Consider the following 27,691-nt stretch of genomic DNA (forward strand, 5'->3'; position numbering starts at 1 on the left):
ACTGTGAAGCAGAGTGACATGTGTGAGTGAGTGTTATATGTAGGGAGGGAATGCAAGGACAAAGGAGTAGGAGTGGTGAGCAAGGAGAGGTAAGTGAATGGAAGGGAGTGACCAGCCAGTAGGCAGTGTGAGTGAATGGCACTGAGAGTCTTTGCAAGCTGAGCAATGAACGAATGAGCATTGGATCTTGAAAGCACGACTGGATGCATTCTGAGCAGCAAGGCTAAATGCCCAGCCACATGTTTTGACTCAAACAAAAGGCTTTGTGGCTCAGTTGGTTGAGCACCGACATATGCACCAAGAGGTTGCCAGTTCAATTCCCGGTCAGGGCACATGCCCAGGTTATAGGCTTGATCCCCGCTGGGAGTCATACAGGAGGCAGCTGATTGATGTTTCTCTCTCATCAATGTTTCTCTCTCTCTCTCTCTCTCTCTCTCTCTCTCTCTCTCTCTCTCTCCCTTCATCCCTCCCTCCCTCCCTCCCTCCTTCCCTCTCTTTTAGGAAATCAATAAAAACATTTTTTTAAAAAAGGAAGGAAACACATAGCCGAGTTCAGTTTCACTTCCCAGCCCAACAAAATCAAACCAGACTGATGAAAAAAAGTAGGCATGACAGAGGTGAATCCTGGGTTGAGCAAGAAAAGAAAAGCATTTGCTTCCATTTAAAGACACAGCACTGAGCCTCAAGAGGGGCCCAGAAACCAGCTGGCTATAAATCTAACCCAAAATCTTGATTTGGACCTCACTTACCATGGAAAGCAGGCCTGGAGCTGAGTGTCTAAGTTTAAAATTTTCATCTGCAAATGGCCCCCGGTAAATACTGGCAACTCCAGTACCATCTCCCTGAGCAAACAGAAGGGAAGTGTTAGCAACTTGTACGTGCTGGGCCCCCCAAAGGCTGGAATAAGACAGCTGCTGCACCTAGATCCTAGTGGACTTCCTTAAAGTCCACTCTTGTTGGCCACTTTGAGAGCCACACCTCTTTGATCCTATCCCGCAATCAAAGCAAGCCCCTTTCAAGGCACTTGCAGCCCACAAACTGGTCAGGCCTTCTCACAGATTGGGTAAAAGAGGTCACAGTTGGGCCTCTAGAAAGATAGGTTAAGACCCTGGCAAAGTAGGGAACCATACAGTGACCACATACATAATCCTTGCCATTCCTAGAGACTCCCATGCCTGCAGCATATAGAAATTTCCATCTAACTGACTGTTACCCCCTCCCCAAAGTATGTGGGTGGGTGGGCTCTTAGAAGTCTAGAGTGTACAATGTGATACTACCCTCCTGGCCAAAGTTGATTGGTCCAGGGGAGGACTCTAATTTGCCAATAAACCCAGAGGACATATCAGTTACCACATCACTCTCTGTAATCAAACTATCTATTGCTCTCCAGAAGCCAGAGTAGGGAAAATGACAAAATTAATTTTCAGAACAAACAACAGAAAGCAACTTAAATCTTTAACAATAGTGAACTGACCAAATAAATTCACTGTCTATTCATTATGGACTATTAGGTAGCTATCAGAAAAAAATGTTTTGGAAGAAGACTTCATGACAAGGGAAAATTCAGACAATAAGTACAAAAAAATTAAAACATATGTGATCTAAGTCTGTTAAAAATTGTATTTGACACACATACATTTGCAAAGGTAAGACTGGAAACTTTAAACTAAAATGACAAGAGTTTATACCTTGAGAGATGACATTTTATTTTTTGCACTTTTCTTTTACAGCCAGAAAGAAAAACAAGTATGACTAAAATAAACAAATATTCTTGGTTTAACTTTAGAATGTCTTAAATTCTGCTTCTTTTGCCTCTTGCTCATTCTATTTTTAATTATCTAAGGGTGGTTCTGAGCAATTGCTTCTAATACTCAGCCTTCTGGCTGATCAACTATTGTCTAATCCTGGGGCTATCAGCAAGTGATTGGATGTGCCTAGCAATGACCAGTAAAAAGTTGGTCCTGTCCCTGCTAGACCAATATGGCAATAATAGAGCCTATGGTAAGAAAGGAAAAAGGCAGAATAGCTTCGCAGCACTTCTTACCAGCTAACAAAAAAAAAGCACATGGCCACTCTAAGTTCTACTACCATCAGTAGTGGCCAAGGGTTGCAAACTTAATTGCCTATGGAGCAGGTTACATAAATAAGGGAAGCAGATGGTAGGGACTATGGTAAAATGGCAAAGACACACCTTGCCTAAAAGGAGCAGTTATTTAATTCCAACCAATTGTCACTGCATGAGAAACACAAGCCTAGTGCATTTCCCATTATTTAGAGAGAAAACAAAACTCCAGAACTTTTTGGTGAAATTTACCACTTTTACAACATCATACAGATGAAACAAAACATATCTGGAAGCCTGATTTTCCCTAAAATCTGCCACTTTGTAACCTTCCCTAGATAGGAAAGAGAGAGATCTTTAAAAACTCCTAAGTCAATAAATAAGTATACATGTGAAAGAGAAAGAATGTCTCCCAGATACAAGAAAACAGCAACATGGCTACTTAAATGATACTAATAAGAAAGACCATGTATATAAGTGGGTGGGTTTGGACTAAAGTAGGTTTAAGAAAGAAAAAATGGCTCTGGCTGATGTGGCTCAGTTGGTTGAGCATCAACCCATGAACCAAAAGACTGCCAGTTGGATTCCCAGCCAGGGCATGTACCTAGTTACGGGCTCCAGTGGGGGGTGCAGAAGGCAGCTGATTGATGTTTCTATCTCAGATCAATATTTCTCTCTCTCTCTAAAATGAATAAAAACATTTTTTTAAAGAAAAAGAAAAAATGTGGTTTATACAGCAACCTCTAAGGTCAGGAGGAGGGCAGAAGACTTAATATTGGGAACACACACATAATTTCAAAAGAAAGTCATGCTTAATAGAGGACTATTCCATTGGGCTCTCCCAGTGATTAGAGGAAACATCCCTCCAGAATTATCTACCTCTCTTGCTGACTACTTGTCCACTAATCAACTTCTGATTAAAAACTCAGTGTTCCAGGCACTGCGATGCAGGAGTGGAAGGGAAAATGGGACATAAGCACTTAGCTCATTGGAAAGGGACTTACTACTATTTTTTAAAAATGTATTTTTATTGATTTCAGAGAAGAAGGGAGAGGGAGAGAGATATAGAAACATCAATGATGAGAGAGAATCATCAATCAGCTGCCTCCTGCATGCCCCACATTGGGGATGGAGCCCGAAACCCGGGCATATGCCCTGACATCGAACCTTGATCTCCTGGTTCATAGGTTGAAGCTCAACACTGAGCCACACCAGCTGGGCAGGACTTATTACTATTTAGTTAAAATAAATTGCATCTGATTCCTAGCTAAGTTTCATGTAATTAATTAATTTGGAGCTGTCCTGCTTCCTCTACAGGTATGCTGGGAAAGTTCCGTTTCTGGCTCTAAAAGGCTGATCAAAGTGCTGATGTCTGTCATCTAATGGTACAGTGAGTAGTAGCCAGCAACATTCAAGGGCATTCCCATCTCCATTCCCCCGCCCACCCCCTCATCAAGCCTCGGTATTGTTCTCAAGCCTTAAGACTGAGTTCCTGTAGTAAAAACAGTAGACCTAGCAATAACCAACCAAACAAACAAACAAAAACATAAAACAAGTTTATAAGTCCTTGATAGGAAAGAACAGTACTTACATTAACAAAATCTCCACCCTGAATCATGAAATCCTTTATGACTCTGAAACAGAGAACAAAAGATTCTGAGCTACACTCAGGTTTAGAAAAACATTGACTTAAAAAAAAGAAAAGAAAAAGAGAAACATTGACTTGGTCATTGTAATTTAAATCAATAAATCCTTGAGCTCACAAAAACATTCCTTCTCAATATCTAAGAATTATCCTACGGTTATATTTTCCTCTAAAGAGACCAATCCCCCAAGGAAGTAATTCTAAAAGCCCCCAAGATGTTTGCCATGGGCCTTACCTGTGGAAAGTGCTTCCTTTGTATCCTATAGGAACCCCATCTTTTCTATAACCAAAAAGAAAGATTGGGAATGAGGTCGGGTACCCATGGGCCTTTCCAGTGTACCACACATTTGAACTCTCCTAAAGATGGCAGGGACCAGAGAGAGGAAGGCAAATGAATTGAAGATAGACCCGCGGGGGATTACCTTCAATCACTGTCACCAGCAATCATTCAAGGCCTTCGTGGTTCCCCAATACCCTCACTGCAGCCCCAGGACACCCCTCAGGAGCAAGCAGATAAGGCAACCACGTCTGAGACTGACCTGAATTCCCCAGTGCAGAACTGCCTGAAAGGGAAAAGAGTGAAGGGCTCGGTCACCATGACATCACAGCTGCGAGCGCCCCTCCCCTCCGCGGGGAGAGCACCGACACGGTCGCCAGCAAGCCCGCCCATCGGCCAGCCAGACGTGCAGACCCCCAGACATACAGATTAACAACATAAACTGACATGGGACAGTCAAAACAGAGGAATCAGATCCACTCCGCAGGCCGCGTTCTGGTTCGGTTTCTCAGGCAGAGCTGGAGTTCATTCTCACCTAAAGTTCTCGGCTGTCTTAGGCACAACGTCTGCAAAGAGCTCGATCTTCATCCGGCCAACTTCCTGCAACCGGCGGGAGACGGTCAGGAGGCCTCGCGGAGCAGGGACCACGAAGGGCCGAGCCCTCCCTCCCGCAGGTACCAGATCTCTCCGCCTCCTCAGCCTATCTTTTCGTTCCGCCCAGACCTACCACACGCGGGGCGCTGGGAAGGGCAAGACTCATCCTACTCCTCTCAGCACGCCCCGCAGTTCGGTAGGTTCTGGCACAAATTCACTTTCTGGCTTCCCGAGCCCGCTATCCCCAGGCGGGTGGGTTCTGCCTGCCTGGCCCGGTGCCGTTTCCTTTCGGCGAAGGACCGGTGGCTCCCTGGACCTCACCTGGCCGCCAATGCTGACATCAAAGAACACCACGGGGTTGACAGGGCTTGAATTTGCCACCGCCATGGCTCTGACCCGGAAGCAGAAGTCGGAAGCTTGGGCTTCCGGCGAATCTCATCCCAACTCCGCGGGGTGGGTATCCGGAGCAAGCGCGGGAAGAGCCGCTGGAGACTGGGCCCCGCCCCCTGGAGCCCCGCCCCGCCCCCTCCGCGGAGGACTCACGGGTTTCCTCCGGGAAATTGGGTGATGCTGCGGTGGCGGCGGGTTCATTCTGTCCTGACCATAAGACTTTCTCTCTCTCTCTCTCTCTCTCTCTCTCTCTCTCTCTCTAGATATATTTTATTGATTTTTTTACAGAGAGGAAGGGAGAGGGATAGAGAGTTAGAAACATCAATGAGAGAGAAACATCGATCAGCTGCCTCCTGCACACTCCCCACTGGGGATGTGCCCACAACCAAGGTACATGCCCTTGACCGGAATCGAACCTGGGACCCTTGAGTCCGCAGGCCCACGCTCGATCCACTGAGCCAAACCGGCCAGGGCACTTCCACTATCTCTTAGTTCACTTGACTCTCCCCGGAGCCGGGGATGAGGAACGGGGTGGGGAGAGAGGGGGACGCGGGTGCAAATGGAGGAGGTAGGAAGAGGAGGAATGCCTGGGCCTTTTTTTGCTCCAAGTCGGTGGGCATCCCACACACATGGCTACAGATTATTCTCGCTCAGGCTAGGGCGTTGGACTAGGCAGTCTCCAGGGTCCTTGGCCCTTGCGGCTAAGATATCGGCACCATCACACGTGTTGCTTCTTGCCCCTGCCCACACTACTCTGCCGGCCCCAGGAAGGCAGGAACTCTGTTCATCCTCAGCACTCAGAGCAGCCAGGCAAGCAAGGTGTGCTTAGCAAACACTCCCCTTCCCTGAAGGCAGTAAACTAGAATGCTTGTTCCCAGTTCTGCCACAGCTTCCATTTTTGTCACTTCCAATTCATTCTCAGCAGAGTAGCTAGAGCTTTTAAAAAAAGTCTGCTAAATCACTCCTGGCTTCCCGTATTTAGACTAAAATCCAATTCCTTACGTACGAAGGCCTACATTAGATTATCTGGCTGCCACCGACTGGGCCTCATTTTGTATTATTTGTCCACAGTTGCTATACTCTGGCCTTTCTGTTCCTCAAAGTCATGGGGTGGATACAGTCATTCCCCCGCTTATCTTGAGTTTTCACCTTCCTCCTTTCAGTTATTTGCTATCAACTACAGTCTGACGGTTGATCTGATAACCAAGACACCTATTAAGTGACTAACGGGCAGGTAGTATATACAGTGTGAATCATACATTAAAAATAGTAAATGAGCCCTGCCTGGTTTGGCTCAGTGGATAGAACGTTGGCCTGTGGACTGGGGGGTCCCAGGTTCGACTCCAGTCAAGGGTACATGCCTGGGTTGCAGTGCCATACAGAGTTCAGTACCATTCATGGTTTCAGGCATCCACTGGGGGTTTTGGAATGTATCCACCTCGGATAAGGGGAACTATTGTCCTCTCTTAAGGACCTGGTACTAGCTGTTAACTGTCTTTAATACTTTTCTAGATCCTAGTGGGGGCGGGGAGTGCTCCTTGTAGTTTACGTCTCACTTAGATGTCACTTAGATGGGAACGCTGCATCCAATCTAAAGTGGTCTTCAGTCACTTATACAAATACAGCAGTGATTTATTTTCTTCATACCACTTACCATCCAAAATTATATGGTCAGTTTCTCCACCTCACCCCCTGCCACACAAGCATACCTTCCAACCTAATAGCATATTAACTATAAAAGCAGAGACTCTCCTTGTCTGTCTTCACAGGTGTGCCTAGTGTCTACTATTGAATAGTAGACTTTCACAGCAGCATAATCTTTAAATAGTGAAAAAGTAGGAATTCAATAAATGGATTCAATGAATTGAGTGAAAGAAGGTGAACGTGGGCAAGATTTGGAGTCAGAGCATGCATTCATACCTATTATTTCCTATATCCTTTGATCATCCTTTTTAGTTGGTGGTCCGAGGAGGCAGGGGTTGCACATAAAAATTCAGTATGTCTCAACTTATGGGGTCTCTTTTATTTCTGTGTTTTTCCCTCCCCCTTTCTATCTCCAATTGAAGATGGAGAAGGAGGGAAAAGGGGAAGAAGCAGCAGCAGAAATCACCCTTCAGTATAGTTTTATACTAAGTATTTTTAATATATTTTTATTGATTTCAGAGAGGAAGGGAGAGGGAGAGAGAGAAAAAAAATCAATGATGAGAGAGAATTATTGATCAGCTGCCTCCTGCACACCCCACACAAGGATTTGAGCCCAAAACCTGGGCATATGCCCTGACCGGGAATCAAACCATGACCTCCTGGTTCATAGATCAATGCTCAACCTCTGAGCCACACTGGCTGGGCTATACCAAGTATTTTAGAATAAAAATTTTAATTGATAATATCCAATGTTGATGAGACTGTAGAAAAACTAGTACACTCAAACTGCAAGTAAAAATAAATGATCTCTAGCACTTATTAAGCAATTATTCAGTGCAAAATACACACTTCATTTCATTTGGTCCTCACAACCCTATGAGATAGGAACTACTATTGTTCCATTTTATGCATCAAGAAATTGAAGCTTGCCTGGCAGTGTGGTTCAGAGGTTGAGCATCAACCTTGGAACCAGGAGGTCACTGGTTCGATTACCGGTCAGAGCACATGCTTGGGTTGTGGGCTTGGTCCCCAATTGGGGGGCGTGCAGGAGGAGGCAGCCGGTCAATGATTCTCTCTCATCATTGATGTTTCTGTCTGTCTCCCTCTCTCTCTTCCTCTCTGAACTCAATAAAAAAAATTAATAAATAAAATTGAGGCTTAAAGAAGTTGACTGTAGAAACAGTATATTGATACAATCTTTTTTAAAAAAGCAATGAAGATAAGTGTTGTACCAAAACTATATAACATTTATATCCTTTAACCCAATTATGCCAACCTTGTAAATTTATTTTCTGGATTAACTTAAGAGAAGAAAGGGGCTAACTTCACAAAGACTTTCACTGCAGCATAATCTTTAAATAGTGAAAAAGTAGAAACAACTTGGATGTCAAATAACAAGAAAATTTATAGACCATGAACATGATAGAATATCCTGGCTATTGAAAGAATAATTGTAAAGTGTTTAAATATGGGAGGATGTTTTATGGTATATTAAATTAAAAATAAGACTATGAAAATATAATATAATAACCATTAAGATACATGAATAAGAACCAGAAGGGAATAACTCCAAAATGAAAATAGTAGTGTTAAGAATGTGGGATTATAAAAGGGTTTTTTCTTCTTTTTAAAATACTTGCTTTAATGTGATTACATTGTTTTTAATTTTAAAAAGTAAGGAAATACCCATGAAAATAGGAAAGAATGCCGAATTAGCCATGTTTGTGTTCTGCTGAATAGAAACCTAATTAAACCACCAACTTAAGTCACTATATTGATCAATATCAAACAAACTTGAAAAATCCATATTTAGAACTGGTTTAATGAATTTATCAGCAATTTTGAAGATTCCTGGTTGATGTCCAGCAGGAAATCTATTATAACTTCTCCATGTCATGTTCCACCTTCATGTCCAAGCTTTAAGTGAGCAGCGTTGATGAGTCTAGTTTTAGACATCAGTGATTTTATAGTTCTGACTTTTGGACTTGTTCGTAGATGTGATGTATCTTTTTTCAGAGAATCCACAGTGTATGTATGTATCCAGCTTCAGAATTCTGTGAACAGGAAAGAGACTCGAGGGACTTGGGGTTTGCCACTGCTTCTTCTGACTTGTGTTCTTTAGTTTCTTAAAGACTTCCAACTGACTCTACCAAACCTGTTACAGAAAAACTAAGAAAGGCCACCTGTGAGAACTTTAGGTGCATGGGGTCTCTTGACAGCATTTTGGGGTAACAGGGATAAGGCTTCAATAGGATTTCAGTTTTGACAATTGTCAAACACAAAGACAGCCGAATAAGATTACCTTTAATTTATGTTTATGGATTATCTTCTACCGTGAGTCAGGATTCTATTAGGTGTGGGGGTGAAGCAGTGGTGAGGAGAGAAGGAACTGGAAGGTTTAAATACTATATATAGAGGAAGTTACCCCTAAATTCGGTGTTTTCTCAAGCCAACAACTCACGACTGGTTAGTCAGCCATGACTCTCAGTCACAGATTGTCTTGACTTTACTAACCTGGAGTTTGGTAGGGGCAAGATTTTATTCAATGGGTCATATTCAGAGATGCCAGTCAGTATTGTTTCCTAAAAGACAAGAAAGCATTAACTTAAAATTTGTAATGATAAACCATTGGCACTATGACCCTAGAACTATGCTTTGTATATATACTAGAGGCTCGATGCACGAAATTCGTACAAGAGTAGGCCTTCCCAGCCACAGCGGCTGCCTGGACCCCTCCTTCCTTCGACCCCTCCCTCCCTCACAGCTGCCTCAATCCGTGGCTGCAGCCCTGGCTTCATCCAGAAGGTCGTCCGGAAGGACGTCTGGTCTAATTAGCATACTACGCTTTTATTATTATAGATTTTTTTTTTGTTAAAAATGTAATCTCCTCACCTCACACCTGTTCGACAAGAGGTGGTAAATGCTGATGAGGATGTGGAGAAAAAGGAACCCTCGTGCACTATTTGTAGGAATATAAATTGGGGTAGCTACTATGGAAAACAGTTTGGAGGTTCCTCAAAAAATTAAAAATAGCCCTAGCTTGTTTGGCTCAGTAGATAGAGCACCAGCCTGCAGACTGAAGGGTCCCGAGTTCGATTCCGGTCAAGGGCACTGCCCGTGTTACGGGCTTGATCCCCAGTGTGGGGTGTGCAGAAGGCAGCCTATCAATGATTTTCTCTCACCGATGTTTCTATCTCTCCCTCTCCCTTCCTCTCTAAAAATCAATAAAAAATTTTTTTAAAAAATTAAAAATAAAACTATATGACCCAGCAATTCCACTCTGGGTATTTATCCAAAGGAATCAAAATCACTACCCTGAAGACACATCTGCACTGCATGTTAAGTGCAGCATTATTTACAATAGCCAAGACATGAAAGCCACCAAGTATCCATTATGGATCAATTAATAAAGAAATTGTTAAGCACACAAACACACACAATGTGGAATACTATCCAGCCATAAAAAAGAAGGAAATCCTGCCATTTGTGATAACATGGGTAGACTTTAAGGACATTATGCTAAGTGGAATAAGTCAGAGAAAAACAAATACCATGTGATCTCACTTGTATGTGAAATCTCATGAACAAACTCACAGCAACAGAGATAAGATCTGTGGATGCTAGAGGTAGGGGGTGGGGGAATTAGGTAAAGATGGTCAAAAGGTACACACTTGCAGTTACATGATAAATTCTGGGATGTAATGTACAACATGATGACTATAGTTAACAATACTGTATATTTGAAAGTTGTTAAGAGAGTAGATCTTAAAGTTTTCATGATTAGGAATAATATTATAAGTACCCTGGGAAGAAACATATAACCTAAGATACAAGCCAGGGAAGAAAGCAAGCAAGTCTTTGTTCTGGATTTAAAATGCAACTCAGCTCATTGAAATTCCTCTTGCTGAGTCGCTCACCAACCAAGACACTGGACCTTGTCTGAACCTATACTACCTGTCTGCTTGGATTTTTGTAACATAATTGCTTTTATCTGACTCAGATGTTTTCCTTAGGTTTGACTTCTTGCCAGACCAGACTAGCTTCACTTTACCTCTCTGAACCTCAGATTTGCTCGTCTCTCAGATTGGACTGGAACTATACATGGCAAACAGGGTTGTCGAGAACGAGGCATACATGTGAAGACATTGAACATTAATTCATTCCCAAGTATTTATGGAGCACCTGTGCATAGATACAATTACAGATAAGATACAATCTTTGATCCAGGATCTCATCGCTGAGTTGATGAGCTGGAGAAGAAAAGGGCAATGACAAGGGAGTGTGTTAAGGAAGAAGTTATGAGGCAGGCACACCTTGCCCTGGGACACACAGAAGGAGAGTGTTTAGTAAAAGCTGATCCAATAAAGAGCAAAGCTGGCCAAGAACAGACTCAGAGGCTGCTGCCCTGGTGTGCAGGCAATGGGCCTCTCTACCACAGTCCACCATGAGGCCAAGTTCAGGCGACAGCCATATAAAGAAGATGAAGGGAAGAGAGAGCAGAGCAACCGTAACAACCTAAACTTCATATCAAACATCTACCAGGAAGCTCATATCTTACCTCTCCTCTGCAAGTCTGGATGCTTCTTATAATGCGTTCTAAGAGGCCAACCTGTTCTGTGAGCTGGAGACTGTTTTCCTGTAATTGCTTATTTTCTTTATCCAGGAAAAGTACTCTAAGAATGGGATAAATCAGAGGCATGACTTAAAATTTCTACATTATTATTAAAAACTATGTCCCACTTCCCACTAGCTCTGGGTCTTAGCCCACTGTCCAGATTTTAGAACCAACATACCAAGTGAAAATTAATAAGCTTCTGGCCTGTACATAGTTATTCAATACCTACTGAGAGCAGAGACATACTATGTGCAAGAGAACGAAAGGCATAGTTCTAGCCCTTGAGTCACATCAAGAAGGATATGATCCCATTTAGGAGTGGAACTGAAAGAGGAGACTCTGCATCCCTTCAAAGACAGTAACTACACAGCCTGCATCTGGTTTGATCTCATGCAGTCATCCCATACATTAGTAGCAGCAGCAGCCATTTACTGAGTACTTACCATGTACTTAGGCACTGGAACCTATCCACACAGAAAGCACTTCAAACTTTTCATGTATTCCTATATAATAAAAGCCTAATATGCTAAGTGTCTGGTCGGCCAGTCATCCATTCAACCAATCAAAGCATAATATGCTAATGATATGCTAAGGCAGCTCAACTGCTTACTATGACGTGCACTGACTACCAGGGGGCAGATGCTCCAACTGGTAGGTTAGCTTGCTGCTGGGGTCCATCCAATCAGGACTGAGAAAGACCGGCCAGACACTCACTGGAGCTCTCCCGCGTCCCTTCCCGGCCCCGATTGTACACCTGTGGGGTCCCTCGGCCTGGCCTGCGCCCTCTCAGTGCACAAATTCATGCACCGGGCCTCAATTAGCTCATATAATCATCACAACAACGTCACAAGATATTGTTATGAAGCCTATTTTACAGGTGATGAAACTGAAGCTCAGAGAGGGGACAGTAATTTGTGTAAGAAGATAAAACTAGAAAGTAATAGAGCTGGGATGCCAACCCAGAATTTTCAAACTTGTAAAGCCCAAGGTCCTCACCCCTTTGCCAGGCCCACTCAGCAGGGCTGCAGTTTATACAGGACACATGAGAGTGCAATCGTTTTAATCAGAGGTTTATGTTTGAGTTTTGCCACTTACTAGCTGTGCGACCAGGGCAAATTACTAAATATGAGCCTGTTTCCTCATCTGTACAATGAGGAAAACTCCCGTAGAGACGCTTACTCTAAGGAAAACATAAGTCAAGTCCAGGTGACCAAATGTGTCTTCAGGAGGGCAAGACAGGGACACTATTTTATTTTATTTTTTAAAATATATTTTGATTTTTTACAGAGAGGAAGGGAGAGAGATAGAGTTAGAAACATCGATCAGCTGCCTCCTGCACACCTCCTACTGGGGATGTGCCCGCAACCAAGGTACATGCCCTTGACTGGAATCGAACCTGGGACCTTTCAATCTGCAGGCCAACGCTCTATCCACTGAGCCAAACCGGTTAGGGCAAGACAGGGACATTATTAATGGGGAGACACAGCAAGAGGAATTTCAGTGAGCTGAGTTGCATTTTATTATTATTTTTTTAAATATATTTTATTGATTTCTTTACAGAGAGGAAGGGAGAGAGATAGAGAGTTAGAAACATCGATGAGAGAGAAACATCGATCAGCCTCCTCCTGCACATCCCCCACTGGGGATGCGCCCGCAACCCAGGTACATGCCCTTGACCGGAATCGAACCTGGGACCTTTCAGTCCGCAGGCCGACGCTCTATCCACTGAGCCAAACCGGTTTTGGCTGAATTGCATTTTAAAGAGTCAATTGTGTTGAGATGGTCAGAAGCAAGGGTATAGTTTGAGAAGGGCAATAAATTATGTGGAATATATAAAAGGGGGTAAATAGACAGTAAAAGATCATCAGAGCTTCTCCATGCCTGCCTGGAGCAGCATGTATCCATATCAGTGGAAAGGAAAGTTCTAGTTTGCTTGGCAGATTTCTCCTCAGGCTGCAGTGCCGTGAGGTCTGGTATCAGGCTGCCCTGACACTGACTAAACTGGGTGAGTTCCCTAACCAATCTGGACCTCAGCTTCTCACCCATAAAATAGGTTATAACAGTGATTTGGCATTGGTATGAAGACAAAATAAATATATTTAGAGATAGCTTTGTACAGTGCCTAGCATATAGCAAATGCTCAAAAAAGTGTTAATTATTATAGGTACTATTGGTGATACTGTCAAGATCAACCCACTCTCTTTGCTCTGATTCTGTGCTCTGAGGAAACTTTTGGTAGTAATTAAAGTTTCCTATAGAGGAGAGAATGCTTGAGCTAGCTGATCTGTGAATTCTTATCTGCTGAGAATATCCTCCTCACAAATGAATACATTGGTAGCCTGTGAGTTTCATGAATTTAAGTTACTAGTGTGAGCCCGTTTCTCTCTTGGTCTACCTTGATTCCATAGGTATCAAATGATAAAAATGAGTGTCAACACACACAAAGTGGTAGGCCAGAATGAGCATAGTGGGTCCTCAGGAGGCAATGCCATCATGAATGAGCCTACCTGAATGGCCAGCCCACCTTCTCCATGATATTTTTCTCTGTGGTTTCACAACTTCTGCCCCTTGTATGAACTGCTCAAAACAGCAGACAGCAGAGCAACAGTGATGAGATAGGACATAAGCTCAAAGGACAGTCTCAGGAAGCATCTCTCTGTTGAGGGAGAAACATCTGCTTTGGAGTTCACTGGCAACCGTGGCAGGACCACACCCACCTGTGCTGAACAGACGATATCGTGCATTTGTCGTCATGGATCAATTTTTCTTGCTCCATGAGCTGCTCCAGAAGCTTCCTATTTTCTAGGAGCAGGTTATCATTTTGGGCAGTGACCTGGTCCTGGAATGCCTTCTCCTATGAGTAAAAGCAAAAGCCCCCTCATTACCACAGGAGGAAAAATGATCAGTTTAAGAACATCAGCCTGGTTATAACTCCGATAGCAAATTTCCCTTATTTACTTTTTCTCCCTTGTGGTCTAGGCTGTTTTCACCTTTTTGCTGACATTTTCAGCTAGATTGTTCTATATATTTTGGGTACTTATGTCATGTATTTTGTTTGGATATTTACTCATTCTTTTGGGTTATCTGAGCACTCAACTTCTAATAAGGTCCCAATGATCTCAACTATATTCTAACCACATGAATGTCAAATCACAGACAAATACAACTGAATTCTTTGAAGCTCCAGATTGAAAAAAAATTCCCCATAATGGATTTCCACTTGCTTTGTAGTTATAGTATTTTTAAGGCAAAGAGAGGAAGATGGGAATTCAGACACCTGACTTGGCAACTGGTATCAGGATCTTAGTTGGGTTGGCAAGTCAAGCATGTGAGCCAGGCACGAATAGGATTCCTGCAGTGAGGGTGCTGAAATGATCTCTAGCTGGGCTCCATGCTTCATTTTCTACCAATGATTTCCCTGAAAACAATAGCTAGTGCAGTAGCTAAAACGAAAAAGGAGTATTTTTTGTGAAAAAAGCACTAACATTCTTTTTTAAAAAATATATATTTTATTGATTTTTTACAGAGAGGAAGGGAGAGAGAGAGTTAGAAACACCGATGAGAGAGAAACATCGATCAGCTGCCTCCTGCACATCTGCTACTGGGGATGTGCCCGCAACCAAGGTACATGCCCTTGACCGGAATCGAACCTGGGACCTTTCAGTCCGCAGGCCGACTCTCTATCCACTGAGCCAAACCGATTTCAGCTACACTAACATTCTTATAGTGAGTCAGTAGATATTAGTAAATATCTGTTGTTGAAGACTTTAGGAGCTCAAAAGTGTAAAAGTTCCCTTCTCATTTCACCAGTTACAGTGAATAGTAGCAAGGCCCTCGCCAGTTTGGCTCAGTGGATAGAGTGTCAGCCCAGGTTCAATTTCGGTTAGGCACATACCTCGGTCGGTTGCAGGCTCCATCCTGGCCCTGGCCGAGGTGCGTGCAAGAGGCAACCAATTGATGACACATCAATGTTTCTCTCTCTGCGTCTCTCCCCCTCACTTCCACTCTCTCTAAAAATCAATGGAAAAATATCCTTGGTGAGGATTAACAACAACAAAATAGTAGCAGGCAAGAGCTTTCACCTTTTCATGTGTGTTCCTCACCTGCCAAGGGTGGAGGAAGTGGGGGTAGGAGAAGAATGACCTCTGGCAGAGGGGTGAATCACAGATTTAAGAGGGGTAAGTTTCTTTAAAATAATATACTAATATAGAACATTCAGAAAAAACTGTCCATATATGTGGAATCTTAAATAAAAAACAAACAAACAAAAAACAGAAAACAAATTGGTGGTTGCCAGAGACAAGGGGGGAAGTGGGCAAAATGGGTGAAGGAAGTCAAAAGGAACAAAGTTCCAGTTATAAATAAATGAGCCATGGAGATGCAATGTCTGGCATGGTGACTATAGTTAACAATATTACATTTTATATTTGAAAGTTGCTAAGAGTACATTTTAAAAAGTTCTTATCACGCCGAAACCGGTTTGGCTCAGTGGATAGAGCGTCGGCCTGCGGACTGAAAGGTCCCAGGTTCGATTCCGGTCAAGGGCATGTACCTGGGTTGCGGGCACATCCCCAGTAGGAGATGTGCAGGAGGCGGCTGATCGATGTTTCTCTCTCATCGATGTTTCTAACTCTCTATCTCTCTCCCTTCCTCTCTGTAAAAAATCAATAAAATATATTAAAAAAAAAAGTTCTTATCACAAAAAAATGCATAACGATGTATGGTGCTGGATGTTAGCTAGACTTATTGTGGGGATCATTTTGTAATATATACAAATACAGAATCATTATGTTGTATACCTGAAACGAATATAATGTTATGTCAATTATATCTCAAAAAAAAGAAAGAAAAGGAAAAAACTGTCCATCAGAGAGTTATAAAGAAGGAGATTATATTATGTTCTGAAACAAACCAGATTTTAGTCTTTCATCCAGAACCCTTCAATGTCTAACAGTAGTCTCCCCTGATATTATTTAAATACATTTATGGTTAGGATTAAGAATAGAAGGAGCCATCCCAAAATAATACTCTATGCAGCCACAACTGGATTAGTAAGGACATTGAGTGGGGCAGGCTACTGACACCCTGTCCTTTGGAAATACCATACTTCTTTGAACCAAAAAAATCAGGACACTTGCTCCAATAATAGGGTAAAATATTTGGGGACATCTGGTTTGGATGGTCACAACAGTCAGAGGACTCAACTGGTTCACTGTATATAGAGAAGGCTGAAAAATTAAGCCCAAAAAGGTGACATTATTTTCTGGACATTTGGTGCTTAGAAAGTGAGCCCAGCTTTTTAATGCTCAGGGCTCTGGTCCATGGGCCGTAAAATAAGTAAACTCTAGACCAGGTTTGTACCACTGTGGGTCTTCTCTGGGTGATTTCCAATTCTAGTAACAAGTTCTCTTGCGAACTGTGCACCCACTGATTAACATGTGCCCAAGAGATTTTACACCAAAAAGAAGCCTACAAAAATCTATATGGGCCAGGTACCACTTTAGGCATTTCATATTTTAATCCTGGTGAGGGAGGGATATATTTCCCCCACTTCACAGATGAGGAAAATGAAGGGGAAACATTACTGGCAGAGTCCATTGCTCTCCATTTTGAATTTATGTAGTTTAGTGATCTCAAGACCATTCTGCCTTGGATTCTATCCACCTGCCCCATGTCCTCCCTACCCACACACCAGCAAGTCGTAATGGCAATAAGGCAAACATAAGGAAACCATGGGTATTTAGAAATAAGCTTGTAGGCACTAATTGAGGATTGATAAAGGAATAGGGATGACCTAGTTTCACAGCCATTTAAAACTAACGGGAGTTTGAGGCAAATGAGGGTTTATAGAAATTAGGAAGGAATGAGTTACTGAAGGTGTTTCGGCACTCTTTGCTGACGGGTGTTTAAGAAAATATATTTTCACTTGAAGGCAAGACACAGTTATAAGCAGGCAGTGCAGACGATTTTCAGTGTCCAGTTTGAACATCACTATGAGTCTTAAATTCCTTTTTGGCAGAGTTTGAACAGTTATTGAAAGAAGGTGCAAAGAAAAGACATGAACACATGGGCTATGAAGAGGCCACAAATAAATTCTTTTAAATGAGGGGGTTTCCCATGACTGACCACCAGCACCATCAGTGAGCTCGTCACCTTTTTCACTCTCACCTTTTCTAATTTTTGCCGCAGTATTCCAATGTCATTTTCAAGTAGTTTAATTCTCTCGTCTCGAAGCTCTACTTCGTGACCGAAACGACTCTTGACTCTGTGAAGCTTGGTTTTGTGATGATAATATTTTTTATTATAGTTTCTATAAAAATAAATTTGAAAACAGGCACACTTGAACACAGTGGAATTTTATTTTGCCTCCTCAATGTGCACCTCTCTTGGGTTTCCTCTTCTTGCTTTGTCAGGGCCTGGCACCAGACAGGGCTACTTGTCCTGCCTCAGCTCGGCAGTACTTTTTGCCCTCAAGTAGGGGAATGGACCCAGAGAACACCAGCTTTTATTCATCACCATGGACTCAAGTCTCTGGCTTATCTTGGTCTTGAGCTGATGAGTGTAAGCTATGTTTACAAGTTTAATTTTGGAAACTCCTTGACTTCTGATCCCTGCTCCACTGATTCAGTCATCAATTTTAAATTTCCTAGTTCTTAGCTATGCCCTTGTGTAGTAATATAACCCACTTCAATATTGTCTATTTTCCAGATAACTAGGTCTGCTCTCAGTCCTTACCTTGAGTCTGGACTTTTAAATGCAAATTCTATATAAGTCTCTGCTCTGCTCAAGACTTTTATTCTGATTCTGACATAAATCTTACCGCCAATAAGCACAGGAAAAAATGTTCAACATTATTAGCTATTAAGGAAATGCAAATGAAAACTACAATGAAATATAACTTCACAGCCACTAGGATGGAAAGATAAAAAAGAAAGATAATAACAAGTGCTGACAAGGATGTGGAAAAATTGGAACTCTCATACACTGATATTAGGAATATCAAATGGTACAGCCTCTTTGGACAAAGCCTGGCAGTTCCTCAAATGAGTAAATATAGAGCCATATGACCCAGCAGTTCCACTCCTAGAGAAAGTCTAAGAAAATGAAAACATATGGCCCAGCTGGTGTGGCTCAGTTGGTTGAGCATCTTCACATGCACTAAGAGGTCACTGGTTCAATTCCCAGTCGAGGCTCATGCCCAGGTTGTGGGCTCAATCCCCAGTAGGGGACGCACAGAAGGCAGCGTATTGATGTTTTTCTTTCTCATCAATGTTTCTCTCTCTCTCTCTCTCTAAAAACATATTTTTTTAAAAAGAAAAGAAAACATGTGGATAAAAACGTGTATATGAATGTTCATAGTAACACTATTCGCAAAATCCAATAGGTGGAAACAACCCACATTTCCACCAACTGATGAATAAATAAACAAGATATGGTGTGTACATATAATGGAATATTATTCAGCCTTAAAAAGAAAATTTTGCCTGGCCAGTGTGGTTCAGTGGTTGAGCGTCGACCCATGAACCAGAAGGTCATGGTTCGATTCCTGGTCAGGGCACATGCCTGGGTTGTGGGCTTGATCCCCAGTAGGGGGATGCAGGAGGCAGCCGATCAATGATTCTCTCTCATCACTGATGTTTCTATCGCTCTCTTCCTCTCTGAAATCAATAAAAATACATTTTTCTTAAAGAAAGGAAAATTTGATACATGCTACATTATAGAAAATTTGGAAATCCAACTTCCAATATGATCAGTATTATAATACTGTTGTATTTCCTGTTAGTCTTTTTGTAAGCATCTTTTGCTTAAACATAGTCTACATTGAAATTTTTATCTTATGCTCTTGTCATTGATTATATCATAATTATTTTCCCATGCTATCTAGTCTTCATAGCCACCATCTCTTACAGTTATAATATGTTTCATGAATGTATTATACTAGACCTAACTAGTTCCTATTGCTGGATGTTCAGGTTTCTTCCTGTAAGTGTTATGCATGGTCTGAAGAATATGTTGATGCAGTACAAGTGAGGGCTTAGCCCTTCCCTTGCCGTTGCTGGCTCGATGTTTGGCACACCTCTGGGTTTGGTCAGAAGTTCTGTTGGCCAACTTGCCTGTTGAACATGTGCTTTGTTAACTACTAACACTTGAGGCAGCACAATACTGATGCTCTAAAATTTAGGGACAGCTTTTAGCTCATGTTTAAGTAAAACCAGATGGTCTTTCTATTATTTTTACCTCAAAGCAGCAAGGAATTTGTTCCTCTGGAAGAGTGGTTGGGAAAACATGGAAAAAATGAGCATTGTCTGTAAAGGTCAGGACTGGGGGACCAGGGGGATGAAAACAGAAATGAACCTAGAGGGTTTTTGTTGTTGATGGGAATTTTTTTTTTTGTTTTTGTATTTTTTGAACCTAGAGTTTTGACAGATCCTTCCATTTTCATTCCAAAAGCTGTAGTTTTCAGCCTGCATGCACATCAGCATCACATGGGGAAGCTTTTAGCAGAATATTAATCCCTAAGCCTTATCTGAAGATAATGCTTTCATTAATCTATGTTGGGGCCCAGGCATATGCAGCTAGGGTTAGGATCCACTGGACAAATAACATGGAAAAATATTCAGCCTCACTGCCCATCAAAGAAATTAAAAATAAAATAATAATGAAGTAATTTATGAGAATGTAAGCATTAAAATTCATAGCACATGTTAAGCAAAAGAAGTTCAGACACAAAAGATTACATGCAGTACGATTCCTCCTAGATGAAGTTTTAGGAGAGACAGAAACCGGAAGAGTGAATGCCTGGGAGTGGGTGGGGGAGCAGGAGATACAGGTCGACTGCAAAAAAGTTGGAGAGAACTTTAAGGGGTAATGGAAATATTCTGTATCTTGACTGAAGTAGTGGTTATGTCGGTGTATACATTTGTGGAAACTCATCAAGTTGTACATTTGAAATCTGTGCATTTTTATAAGTAAGTTATACCTCAATTTAAAAAAAGAATATTGCAAAAATTTCATCAATGGTAGCACCCAATACTAATGAGGATGTGGTAAAATTGCTTCTCTTATATAATGATGGCAAAATTTTGGTAGGATGCTTCTGAATGTTTGTCAAGCTGTTATTACAGCTTTTTGACCAGTAATTCCATATCTGGGAATATATTCTATAAAAATTAATTTTTAAAAAAAATATATTTTATTGATTTTTTACAGAGAGAAAGGGAGAGGGATAGAGAGTTAGAAACATCGATGAGAGAGAAACATCGACCAGCCGCCTCCTGCACACCTCCCACTGGGGATGTGCCCACAACCAAGGTACATGCCCTTGACCGGAATCGAACCCGGGACCCTTGAGTCTGAAAGCCGATGCTCTATCCACTGAGCGAAACCGGTCAGGGCTATAAAAATTAATTTTTAAAAAATATGTTTTTATTGATTTTTTTTAGAGAGCTAGGAAAAAGAGGGATAGAGAGAGAGAAACATTAATGAGAAAGGAATATCATCTGTCTGCTGCCTCCTGCATGCCCCCCACTGGGGATTGAGCCCACAACCTGGGCATGTGCCCTGACTGGGAATTGAACCAGTGACCTCTGGGTTGCTGGGTCAATGCTCAACCACTGAGCCACATCGGTCGGGCTATAAAAATAATTTTAAATGAAAAAACACTTTTCAGTGTTATTTCGAATAAAAACATCGATCACAGACCTGTGAGTAATTTTCACTAAATTAGGACTGTGTTGTGAGAGTTGACTCCAGCAGACCTAGAATTGCTCTGAGCTGTTTTGCTAAAGTTCTTGGCACTGACCACTGGTCAAGGAATGAAAATACTGATTACAAGTGTGTTGCTTTGTAACCGTAGGTCCAAGGAGTTTCATGGCAGTTTGCACCACCTTGTCAGCACTGTTTATTGGTAACGATGAGATTGATGATTTGCACCAGTCTCAGGAAGAACCGGGAAGGCTCTGCTCTTGAGGCTCGGCTCTTGAGGCTGGTTACATAGCAGAGAAATACTCACATGACCAGCAGAGCATTTAAAAAAAAATCTTAGTTGAGATTCCATTTTGGGATCCCTGGTTGTGAGGTGTTCAGTGCATGTCTGTGGTTCGTGAGAGGAGTTGCTTCAGGGCAGGACCCTTACAGAGGGAAGACCCCCTGGGGTTCCTGCCTAACTGCTCGGACTGCCCGCTGTATCCCGACTCCATTCTGTTGCCACATTGTGCCTTCTCCTGCAGAGCTGTACCTTTGTAAGCACTGTTGCTGGGGTTCTGTTAGTCTTCTTTAGCAATCAAACCCAATTTAACTGGCACTGATAGTGCAAGGACATATCAACTTGATGAAATATTATGCTTTAAAAAATAAGCAAATTGAAAGACTGTAGCCACGGTGAACAATGCTTATGAGATGATATTAAGAGAAAGAGAATATAACCATTTTTCTTCCTATGATAATAAAATCAAGGAGTGAACATGGGATGGATTCTAGGTGTGTGTTTTTTCCAAAAATTTGCATTGTTGCCTGGCCGGCATGGCTCAGTGGTTGAGTGTCAACCTATGAACCAGGAGGTCACAGTTCAATTCCTTGTCAGGCCATATGCCTGGGTTGTGGGCTCAATCCCTAGTGTGGGGCATGCAGGAGGCAACCGATCAATGATTCTCTCTCATCATTGATGTTTCTATCTCTCTCTCATTCTCCCTTCCTCTCTGAAATCAATACAAATATATTTTTAAAGAAAATGTAACTCCTAAAAACCAAATGTAATTTTACTTTTGGAGTTTGATATTAACCTGACATGTATCAGCATTGTATATTAAATGTCAATTCCTCTGACAAGCATTGTGGCATTTTACATATAGATCCACCACTTCATTCTCTTACCTCCTCTAATGTAGAAAGAGCACTGCATAGGTTATCAGAGGACTGAGTTCTCGTCTAAGATTTGTAAGCAGCATGAACTGAACAACATGTACTCCCTTGACCATGATTTCTACATTTCTCAGTCATATGATGATCAAAGCAAGATAATGAATACTATTGACCTGAAAAATACTCTCTGCTAGACAGCAGTAAATAATGGTTTTTAAGTCATTATCATTAGCATCATCAACATAGTAGGTAAGAACATAAAAGAATAAGAAACTTCAATCTATAAAGGAATAAAACAAGACTAAGAGATGAGAGCAGAGAGGTTGGTCATAGAGAAAACATGACAAATGAATAGATATAATAATGGTTGTGTGCTAGATACTGTTCTAAGTAAGCACTTTGCATGTTTATTCATTTAATTCTTGCAACGACTTTACGAGGTAACTGTTATTTTGCCCATTTTACAGATGAGAGCCCTCAGACACAGGAGTTTACATAACTCACCCAAGGTCACATGGCTACTTTCTAGTAGAAACAAGATTTGTAACAGGCAGTATGGCTCCAGAGTCCATACTCCAACTACTGTGCTACATTCCAGGGCAGAGGAGAGTGGGAGGGATCTGGTGGAATGACCAGGAAATGGAATGAAAGAGCAGGAATTCCAGGAACACTCATTTGTATTGAGCACCTACTATGTACCAGGAACTATGGATAAAAAGATGAGTGAGACTGTGGCCCATGCCCCTGAAAAGTCAACAGTATGGTGAGGAAGACAGGCAATAAGTCACATTATTTCAAAACAACATGGCAAATTCTTAAATAAGTACAGAGAGGCATATACTAAGCGATACAGGAAGACAGAGAATGAACACTTCTCCCAGCCCAGGCTGGTGATGTCAAGAAAGCCTTCTTAGAGAAGGTCTAAGAAGTATGATTTGAAATGAAGAGTTGAAATAGGGAGAGGGTGGTCCAGGTTGAGGAAAACAGTGAGGAGAAAAAGCCTGAAGGCAAGTGAGAAGGGTGTATTGGAGGCAAAGTAAACATTTCCCTCCCAAAGAGAACTTGTTTTTGTTTACCTCACATGGACATCAAGCTGCTTCAAAAATTTCCCATATTCTTTATGTAGAGCTTCCTTTTCTTGCTGCAACCCAGACACCTTCTCTGACAATTCCTGGTAGCTCTTGAGATACTGAAAAACATTGATTTTTTATTGATTTCAGAGAGTAAGGGAGAGGGAGAGAGATCAAAACATCAATGATGAGAGAGAATCATTGATTGGCTGACTCCTGCATGCCCCCTACTGGGGATCGAGCCTGCAACCCTGGTGTGTGCCCTTGACCAGAATGGAACCTGGGACCTTTCAGTCTGCAGGCTGACGTTCTATCCACTGAGCCAAATCAGCTAGGGGTGAAAAAGATTTTTTAAAATGAGAATATTCTGTGCTGAATAAAGGTATGATGTTGATGGAATGTAAATTGACAAAGCCTTTCTGCTGAAAAAAAGCTTACAGTGGCTCCAGCTTCTGACACTGTAGTAGCTTCCTGTGATTTCTGCTCTTTCAGATTTTCTGCAGTTCTTTGCCTTGACTTTTGCTCCACCAGCCTTTCCAATAGTTTTGCAAGCATCTAATTACCTATATAAAAAGTCTTCCAGCTCACCCTAGCCGGTTTGGCTCAGTGGATAGAGCCTCGGGTCAAGGGCACATACCTTGGTTGAAGGCTCCTCCCTGGCCGGGGCCCTGGTCACATTGATGTTTCCCTCTGACTTTCCCTCTCCCACTCGCCCTAAAGAATCAATGGGAAGGTGAGGATTAACAAAAGAAGGAAAAAAAAGTCTTCCAGCTCGAAGTCTATAAAGTGAAAGCTGTTTTCCCGAGCTAACCCTGACTAATAAAGTATCTGGTTCTAGAAATGGCTCCTCAAATATAGGAAGCTCAAAGATTGGTTATCTGACCAGGTTAGATGTAAAGGCAGTATAATCTTGTCACTGGTATTAGATATCCATGACCTAAGGGTCAATTAGGTTATAGTTTATAGTTGCCTGTCCTGAAGTACTTTGGGAGACCACCTGATTGGTATAAAGAATGTTAAAGCAGAATTGAGAAGTACAAGGAGTTTGGGGTGGCCTAGCCATAGCAGTTCTTTCTGGTCTTCTACTTATCCCTAACTCTCCCTCCCAACAGTTTTATAAGCATGTTATTGCTTGTGTTAAATCCCTTCTTGCTCAAAATACCTACAGTAAATTCTGCTTTCCTGGCTGAACCCTGACTAAACGAATGGGTAAAGTGCTAGGCGCTCTATAAGTAGTAGCTATTGCCCGATGGCAGCGATCTGCAACCTTTTTCATCTCATGGAACATATACACTAGTTACTAAAATTCTGTGGCACAAAATATATTATAGTTTTTGCTGATCTGACACACAAAAAAAGTGTAATTTTGATTCATTTATACCAGATGGCTATTGTTATGTTGGCTGTAGTCATTTTTTTATTTGACAATCTAATGGAAAAGAAGTCAATGCCCCTCACTAAACAGTGAGGTACTGAATGTTTAAACATTTTTTGTGGCACACCGACTGAAAACCGCTGCTCTCTGGGAACTGGAAAACGGAGAAGCATGTCTATTTACTTTCTTACCTCATCAGATTTTCTTTTTTCATTTTCCAGTTGTTTAAGTTGGGCCTCTTGTTGCTGAATTCTGTGTTGCTGCTGAGAACTGGTCATTTCTAGTATATTCTCTTTATCTAGTAAGATTTTCACTTTTTGTTGTAGCTCATTTATATTTTGATCTAGGAGTTTCCTGAGGGCAATTAATATACATTAAAATCACACCGTGAATTGCAAAGCTTTGCAAATGAAACTCTTTGAGATAAAATTGTGTTTTTTTAAATTCTTATCCAAGGATATGTTTTTCACTGATGAGAGAGAAAGAGAGAGAGAGAGAGAGGGAGAGAGAGAGAAACATTCATGTGAGAGAGAAACATCGATTGGTTGCTTCCTGTATGTGCCCCCAAATAGGATCAAACCTGCAACCTGGGTATGTGCCGGGACCAGGAATGGAACCCGTGGCCCTTCAGAGCAAGGGACAGCACTCCTACCAACTAAGCCACTTGGCCAGGCGTTCCCCATTACTTTTAAGATAAAGTTCAAACTCTTAAATATAGCTTGCTAGCTAGCCTCATTTTAGCTTACCTTTCTAGCCTCATTTTCGTGCCACTCCCTGTACCCACAAACATTTTGTGCCAGCCAAAATGAACTCCCCCATCCCCCAAAATGAAACAAGTCATTCTCCACACTTTCTCCTCCTCTGCAACGCCAACCTTTTCCCTATCTTCCTTGTCCAGGCCTTCCTTTGCCTAATATTCTCTACTTAGCTTTCCCATGCCAACTGCTTTAGTCTCAGCTTAATAGCTTCCTTAGAGGAAGGCTTTCTTGAGCTCTCTAGGCCAGATTAGCTGTCCTTGTTACCTGCTATCACAGCATCATAAACTCGCCTCTGTATAACACATATTTCATTGCAGTTGCAAAGTCTTATGTAGAGGGTATTCTTTATAGTGAAACCGAGGGTCCTGATTTAGCGTATGATTTCTGATGACTATGTAGCCCCAGCATTCTATTCAGTTTCTTCACAGCCTGCCCCATAAGCCTGAGTTCTCCCCTTACTAGTCATTAACCCCCTGAGGCAACAAAAACAATGGCCACACCTTCACTAAAGGTCACAAGGTATGGGTTTCTCTTAAGCTAAAGATAATATCTTGACCTAAGTTATGTTTCAGCTCCTGTGTCCTAAGGTGGAATGACTCCCTGGCTACTTTCCCATAAAACTGGGCAGAGGGATGCCAGAGCTGTCTGCACAGTTTCGAACCCCTAACCCACGGTGTCTTGTGATTTGCCCTATATAGTCTGTAACCTACATGCCATTGGAGTGTTTAGGGTTTTAAGCATTAGCTCCCCATTCTCTGGGGTGTTGCCACTTATAATAAGTTAGCAAATATTTCCCCACAGCAATTCTTGGTGTCTAGTGTTTGGCTCTGCTAGTGCCAGGTGGCTGCACTTTTTCTGTTCGATAACAATACCATCTATAATAATAAAAGCATAATATGCTAATTAGACCAGACAGCCAAACGACCTTCCAGATGTCATTCAGATGTCCTTCCGGATGAAGCTGCATCAGCAGGGGCCAAGGCAGAGGTGGTTAGGGGTGATCAGGCAGGCAGGCAGAGCAGTTAGGGGTGATCAGGCAGGCAGGCAGAAGTGGTTAGGGGTGATCAGGCAGGCAGGCAGAGTGGTTAGGGGCGATCAGGCAGTCAGGCAGGCGAGCAGTTAGGAGCCAGTGGTCCCGGATTGTGAGAGGGTTGTCTGCAAGAGGGATGTCTTACTGGCAGTTAGACATCCCCTGAGGGGTCCTGGATTGCAAGAGGGTGCAGGCTGGGCTGAGGGACATCCCTCCCCCCTCCTAATCCCCCTCCCTCTTGTGCACGAATTTCGTGCCCCAGGCCTCTAGTTATTTATAAAAACAAAAGTGTCTAAAAAGCATTTTACATGAATAATGATAGATGTAACAGGATGCTGTACATATATTTAAAAGAATAGTATGAAATAAATCAGTAACAGAAAGATAGCTGGAAAATCCCAAAATATTTAGTGATTAAACAAACAGTTCTAAAAAATGCATTTGTCAAAAAAGAAGTCTCAAGAAATTAAAAAATATTTTGAACTATGTTTATTTGACATGAAAATGAAAATACAACTTACGAAATTCGTGAGGTGCATCAAAAATAGTGCTTAGAGGGAAATTTATAGCATTAAATGCAAATATTATAAAAGATGAAAAAAAAATCAACAATCTAAGTTTCCACCTTAGGAAAACTAGAGAAAGAGACCAATATAAGCCTAAATTGAGCAGAATAAGAGAAACAATAAAAATTAGATGAGAAAACCATGAAATTAAAAACAGGAAAACAACAGAGAAACCATGAAACTAAAGCTGGCTCTTTGAAAAGATCAATAATATCGATAAACCTCTAACTAGGCTAACCAAGAAACAGAAAACATAAATTACTAATATCAGAAGTGAAAGAGGGATCATCACTATTGTCAGGGAGAAAAATTTTTCCTCTTCCCTTCAGTTAGACAGAGGGGAGCAGAGTAGGACTGATAGACCAGGTACAGAAGGTCACCAGGGCAAAAACCCCAGGTCACTAGCAACAGGCAAAACTGGGAAAACAAGGATCTTGCCCTGTGTAACCTTTCCTCCCCTGGCATGTCGATAGTCATGTGGTAGACCCCCTTGGAGGAGGAACAAAGCGCTGAAGAGTGGCTTCGTGCAACTCCCAGGCAGGCCCTAGCATGACCACTCCTTTAAGCATTTAACCCCAGAGATAACATCTAGGCCTCAGTTGTGTTCAGCTCCAGGCTCAGAAAAGCTGCAAAACCAGACAAGCAATACCATGACTGACATCAGGACCAGCTGCATTGACTAATGACCCCCTGTCCTGGCACTGACCGAGCAGTGGAGACCACACCCTGAAAGGACATACCTGGAAAGATGATGAATATGCTATTGGGATCCTCCGCTGAGACCTCCAGATAAATACCCTTAAGA

At 42.0% G+C, this 27,691-nt stretch overlaps 2 protein-coding genes across 2 annotated transcripts in view; both read right to left on the reverse strand.

Moving 5' to 3' along the window:
- Window positions 1–5,023, reverse strand: part of PPIH (peptidylprolyl isomerase H) — a 22,067-nt gene extending 17,044 nt beyond the window's left edge. Inside the window, exons 1-6 of the mRNA XM_014454489.2 lie at window positions 4,900–5,023; window positions 4,520–4,584; window positions 4,247–4,270; window positions 3,943–3,987; window positions 3,654–3,696; window positions 750–842 (exon numbers count right to left, since the gene is read on the reverse strand). Coding sequence (XP_014309975.2) covers window positions 750–842; window positions 3,654–3,696; window positions 3,943–3,987; window positions 4,247–4,270; window positions 4,520–4,584; window positions 4,900–4,965 — 336 coding nt within the window. The 5' untranslated portion in view covers window positions 4,966–5,023. The remainder of the gene's footprint in view (window positions 1–749; window positions 843–3,653; window positions 3,697–3,942; window positions 3,988–4,246; window positions 4,271–4,519; window positions 4,585–4,899) is intronic.
- Window positions 5,024–8,431: 3,408 nt separating this feature from the next.
- CCDC30 (coiled-coil domain containing 30) overlaps window positions 8,432–27,691 on the reverse strand; it is a 71,046-nt gene continuing 51,786 nt past the window's right edge. Inside the window, exons 14-20 of the mRNA XM_023752694.1 lie at window positions 24,724–24,886; window positions 23,164–23,276; window positions 17,396–17,537; window positions 13,945–14,081; window positions 11,171–11,285; window positions 9,127–9,194; window positions 8,432–8,666 (exon numbers count right to left, since the gene is read on the reverse strand). Of these exons, the coding sequence (XP_023608462.1) occupies window positions 8,561–8,666; window positions 9,127–9,194; window positions 11,171–11,285; window positions 13,945–14,081; window positions 17,396–17,537; window positions 23,164–23,276; window positions 24,724–24,886 (844 nt within the window). The 3' untranslated portion in view covers window positions 8,432–8,560. The remainder of the gene's footprint in view (window positions 8,667–9,126; window positions 9,195–11,170; window positions 11,286–13,944; window positions 14,082–17,395; window positions 17,538–23,163; window positions 23,277–24,723; window positions 24,887–27,691) is intronic.

This window comes from Myotis lucifugus, unplaced genomic scaffold (genome assembly GCF_000147115.1).
Source record: "Myotis lucifugus unplaced genomic scaffold, Myoluc2.0 scaffold_37, whole genome shotgun sequence".
NCBI lineage: Eukaryota > Metazoa > Chordata > Mammalia > Chiroptera > Vespertilionidae > Myotis > Myotis lucifugus.